General features: G+C 48.3%; 1 protein-coding gene across 1 annotated transcript; it reads left to right on the forward strand.

The window, feature by feature from the left end:
- The first annotated feature begins 528 nt into the window (after positions 1-528).
- LOC136528979 (uncharacterized) lies at positions 529-1,085 on the forward strand. The gene has a single exon (XM_066521990.1). It carries the CDS (start codon positions 661-663, stop codon positions 931-933), a length of 273 nt encoding a protein of 90 aa, XP_066378087.1. The 5' UTR covers positions 529-660; the 3' UTR covers positions 934-1,085.
- The last annotated feature ends 3,923 nt before the right edge of the window (positions 1,086-5,008 follow it).

Consider the following 5,008-nt stretch of genomic DNA (forward strand, 5'->3'; position numbering starts at 1 on the left):
GATAGGCTCCACTAACTTCCAAATAACCCGAAGGTCGAAGGCAGGCACGCGCAGAGACCGAGCTCAGCCGACGCGACCAGACCAGCGGCCAAGATCAGAGCAGCGACAGCTAGGTCGGCGGCGATGGACAGGCTCGTGACGTCGATGGTCGGCTGGCAATATCTTTTAGCGCACGAGGAGGAGCCGAGGACGGATGGGCTCGGGTGCTCGGCAGAGGCAAGAGGCAGGCAAGGCACAGTGGTGACCACCAGCCGCCACGTTTCGCCGCCGTGGAGTTTCTTTTGCGCTATGCTGGAGTAGGAGTACGTAGTCCGAACGGGCTTTGACCGGCTCAGCGTGAGTTCGCGTCGGGCCGTCGGGGTCAGCGGCTGAGCGCGCGTCAGGGACACCTCACCTGCCGCCTTCGCGTCGCTTGCCTGCCGTGCGCGGACCGGGTCCGCGCCCGCCCCGGAACTTTCCCTGCCGCGCGCGCCACGGCTCCGTCCGTCCCTTCTCCCACGCGGACACGGCTCCTTTAAAACCCCAGCAAGGGCGCACACACCAAAGTACCAAACGCAACCGCAGGAGCGCATCAGAATCCACCACCAAGGACTCGGTCAGTTCCCAGGAAGCAAAAGGAGCTCCACATCCGATTCTGATCTGCTGCCGTCGTCCGTGACCATGGACAAGATCCTGGCCTTCTCCATCCTGAGCTCGTCGCCGGCGGACATCTCAGCGGCCGGGTTCTTCTCCACCAGGCTGTCGTGGAGGACCTCCGCCGCCGGAAAGCCTCAGACGCCTCAGGCGGACACGGCACCGCCGAAGCAGGAGAAGGCCGCCGAGCAGCGGGGCTCATCGCGGGCCCCGGCGGCGGAGCGCGAGCGGGAGGCGCGGCCGCGGTTCGCGCCGGAGTTCGACGGGCTCAACTGCTTCGAGTCCATAGTCTCCTTCTGAATTACGTATGATGGACTTTGAGGCTCCGCGTGTTTGAATTCATTCTTTGTCTTGTAATTTTGGGTTGTCGCTGAGTGAAGCGACGAGTAATCTGTACAGAGCTTCTGTATACCGCGTCCTATTGAATGGATCATCATACGTTCGCTTGATTTTGTTATAAGATTTGATGCGTCTTCTTCGGTCTTCCGTTGTGGCTTGTTACAAAATCACTCCGAAGAGCAACTTTGAACTTGAATTCCCTCGAAAGAGCAACTTTTTTTTTTGGACTTGAATTCCCTCGAAAGAGCAACTTTAAAATTGAATTTGGGGGGGTTCCCATGAACATGATCGCGACACTGAAGCTGCTCTGTTCCTCCTGTTCATATTTCTTTGAAGGAACTGATGATGGTTCCTCTTCTCCGAGGGGGAAAAAAAAGAGAGAGAAAGAAACAGAGGATATGCTTTTGTTCTGTGCTGGTTGGAGGTCACGTCCTCACATGGATCATGATGGATGGGATGATCCATTTCAGCACGGGACGAATATACAATTTAGATTACTGTAATACTTAAACAAACTCGCTTCGTCGTAAACAAACCTGTGCTAGCGCGTACGGAGTACACGTTACCCCCAGCCCCAGCCGAACAGGCCCAATGAAGGTGGCTGTTACAACCGCCCTCCTGTTCCTGTCCACGCATGTTTCCTTTCCTTTCCTTCCTTCCTCTGCTGGCTGGCTGGCGGCTGGGTTGCCACGTTGTCACGTTGAGAGCTACGGAGTAAGTTAGGAATGTGGACAGGTGTGTGTAATGGGCTGCAACCTGGAAGTGTTTCAAGTTGTTCGGCTGTACTGAAATGGGCACTCTTCATGCTGAATTTTATCGTTTATACTAAAATTTTGTGAAAGAAAAATACTGCTCCGGCCGAGAAAAAAAAAGTGAGCCAGCCAGCTGAAAACAACCAGCCGAACACGGCAAAAAGAGGCTCTAACTTGTTACTAGTACCATGATCCATCCGTTGGCTCCGTCGTCGGATGATGGTAAACTGGTTCCGGCAGCAATTCGCCACTCTGCCACGAGTCGGTGGCCCAGGGGCTTGCAGTGACAATTGGCCTTGTTTGGTTACAAAAAGTTTTTGTAAAAAATGCTATAATAGTCATCACATCGAATTTTACGACACGTGCATGGAGCATTAAATATAGACGAAAAAAACTAATTGCACAGTTTGGTTGAAAATCGCGAGACGAACGTTTTAAGCCTAATTAATCCATGATTGAATACTAATTGACAAATAAAAACGAAAGTGCTACAGTAGCCAAATTCCCAAATTTCACCCAACTAAGGGTGTGTTTAGTTCGTGAAATGAAAATTTTTGGATGTCACATCGGATGTTTCGGGAATGTTGGAAGGGGTTTTCGGATACTAATAAAAAAACTAATTACATAGCTCGTCTGGAAACTGGAAGACGAATTTATTAAGCCTAATTAATCCATCATTAGCGCATGTTAGTTACGGTAGCACTTATGACTAATCATGGACTAATTAGTCTTAAAACATTCGTCTCGCGATTTCCAACCAAACTGTGCAATTAGTTTTTTTTCGTCTATATTTAATACTCCATACATGTGCCGCAATATTCGATGTGATAGTTTAGGGTGAAAATTTTTAGGAACTAAACCAGCCCTAAACAAGGCCTGAAAAGAGGGGGCGATACTTATGCTCTCTAGCAGCAGCAGGTGCTCAGACCTCAGAAGTGTTGACTCGACTCAGGTCTTGTTTAGTTGCCAAACTTTGGATGTGTAAAGTTGGCAAAATGTACTGTAGCGCCATTGTAGTATTTCGTTTGTATTTTATAATAATTGTCCAACTGTTGACTAATTAGGCTTAAAATGTTCGTCTCGCAAAGTACAACCAAACTGTGCAATTAGTTTTTAATTTTGTCTACTTTTAGTATTCCATGCATGTACCGCAAGTTTGATATGACGGGGAATCTTCTTTTTCATAGTGTCAAAGTTGGGAGTTTGGGAGGAACTGAGCCTGTTCGGCAGGACTGAAAAATAAGTCAAAATACTATTCCGACTAATTATTGTAAAGAAAAAATACTGTTTCTATGAGTGAGCTGGCTGGGCCCGAACGAAGCCTGGGCCTGTTTGGAATAGAGGTTTCTCATAGGAATTTCACAGGAAAGCGATTCCTTTAGTTGGCTGACGTCACAAGCTGTTTGGATCAAAGGAATGAATCCTACCGTTTCGGAGGAAAGGCGGAGTGGCCTTCACAAAACACGGGAACCAGAACATCTACTCCAACTCAAATTTTTCGTGGAAGCCCGAGGCAAACGCTTGCGACAGAGATGAGCACCTGCCTTTTCAGTGGCCCCCACGTAATGCATTTGGTCCATGAGCCGTGAGATTCTTCTAGGCTGCTTCATTTTTTTTCCAATAAATTCATGGACCATACGATTAGTAGTGTTTAGTCTGTGTCATTTCAAGGTTAGAAGATACTTTGACATTCATTTCCAATTCAATATTTACTTTCCCGTTCCTGCATTCCAAACACCTCTCTTATGAAACTCCTGTATTTTTCCAATCCTTTGTTTTACTCCTACCATACCTTTCTATTCCTGTGTTTTCTTCCTTTCCTACGTTTCTCAATCCTGTGTTCCAAACAGGCCCTAAACCAGGCCTCAGACCTCAGTGACAGTACTGCACTTTTCAGAACCAAAGAAATCAACTTTAATTTTCACCGATCCAACGAGCCGGGGGAACTGCATCGTGAGATCGCCAGTTTGAAATGAAAGCAACATTTGAATTTGAAAAACCCAGCATATGTGTTCAATCTGCTTGGTGATCCTGGAACTACGACGGGTCTACGGCCGCGAGATGAGGACTGAGGAGAGTAGGCACTAGGCAGGAAGCGAGCCAGGAACCGAAAGCAGAGCAAAAAAAACTGAACACAGGGATGCGCACCAAATGTCTGCATTCTTGAGTAGCACGTCCGCTACGCTACTCAAGGTCGCCGGAAAGTTTGTAATTTCCAGTCACTTCACACTTCTACGATGTTTGACAGGACTTATCGCTGCTGCGATTGATTCGTAGGATTAACTTGTTGCGAGAGAAAAAATATTGTTCGATTACTGAAAAAACAGAGCTGCGATCAGAGCTTTTAGCCAAGGGCCCAAGGCTGCAGACGGGTGGAGGGCGCAGTCATGGTCATGGACCCAAGTGCTGCCAGTACACAACAGGCCGTGTGGTCTGAAAACTGCCCTTGTGTATTCGGCCCACGCTCGTAGTCAATGAGGAAGGCCACCGCGGCCCCACCCAACGCATGGCGCTGCTAGCCTGCTGCAACACATGTCAGGGGCTCAGGGCCTGCAGCAGTCACAGGCTCAGCACAAGTTCGTCAACACACGTTGAAAAGAGGCAACGCAAGCAACGTCGGCACTGTAGGTGTAGCAGAGGGTTGACTCGACTGACGCCATTGCTTCTTGAATGGATTGATGCAGGATTGGAACTCATTGAAGCCAGCGGGAAGGGAAGCAAGCTCCATAGATTTGCAGTCTGAAAACAACACGGTAGTAGCTCGTGACGCCATTCCTTTTTTTTTTCCGTCCTTGGTTCAGGTTCCAGATCGACGTTGCCAACGCATTCGGCCTGTTCACTTGTTGGTTTCAGCTAGCCTAAACCAGCTAGCCAACAGTGTTTTCCTCTCACAATAAATCAGCACCAGCCAGCCCAGACCAGCCCAGAAACCAACCAGCGAACAGGTCGATGATCTGAAGAGTTTATTCACAAAATCTGAATTTCAGTACGCTGAGGCTGAGTGATACGCGCACAAGCAGCCTGTTCGGCTGGACTTATACAATCATATATGATCATGGATTATAAGCTAAAATAATATTTTTCTCTAACACGAAACCAGCCACCACGATCGTTTAACGGGCTAAAGATTTGGGTGATAGATGGCTGTACTGTATGAGATCTTCAGTAGTGCTCTGAACGAGGTCAGTATGGACAGTATCACAGTAGACAGGCATATGAATGCCTAAAAAGCAGATTAAAAAAAACTCGTTCGCTTGAGCTTTCGGAGTACTACATTTCGGTCG

Source organism: Miscanthus floridulus, chromosome 19, assembly GCF_019320115.1.
Source record: "Miscanthus floridulus cultivar M001 chromosome 19, ASM1932011v1, whole genome shotgun sequence".
NCBI classification, from domain to species: Eukaryota; Viridiplantae; Streptophyta; class Magnoliopsida; order Poales; family Poaceae; genus Miscanthus; species Miscanthus floridulus.

Bases quoted from the DNA above. Each gene is read 5' to 3' on its own strand.
- LOC136528979 (XM_066521990.1), top strand. From the start codon at position 661: ATGGACAAGATCCTGGCCTTCTCCATCCTGAGCTCGTCGCCGGCGGAC.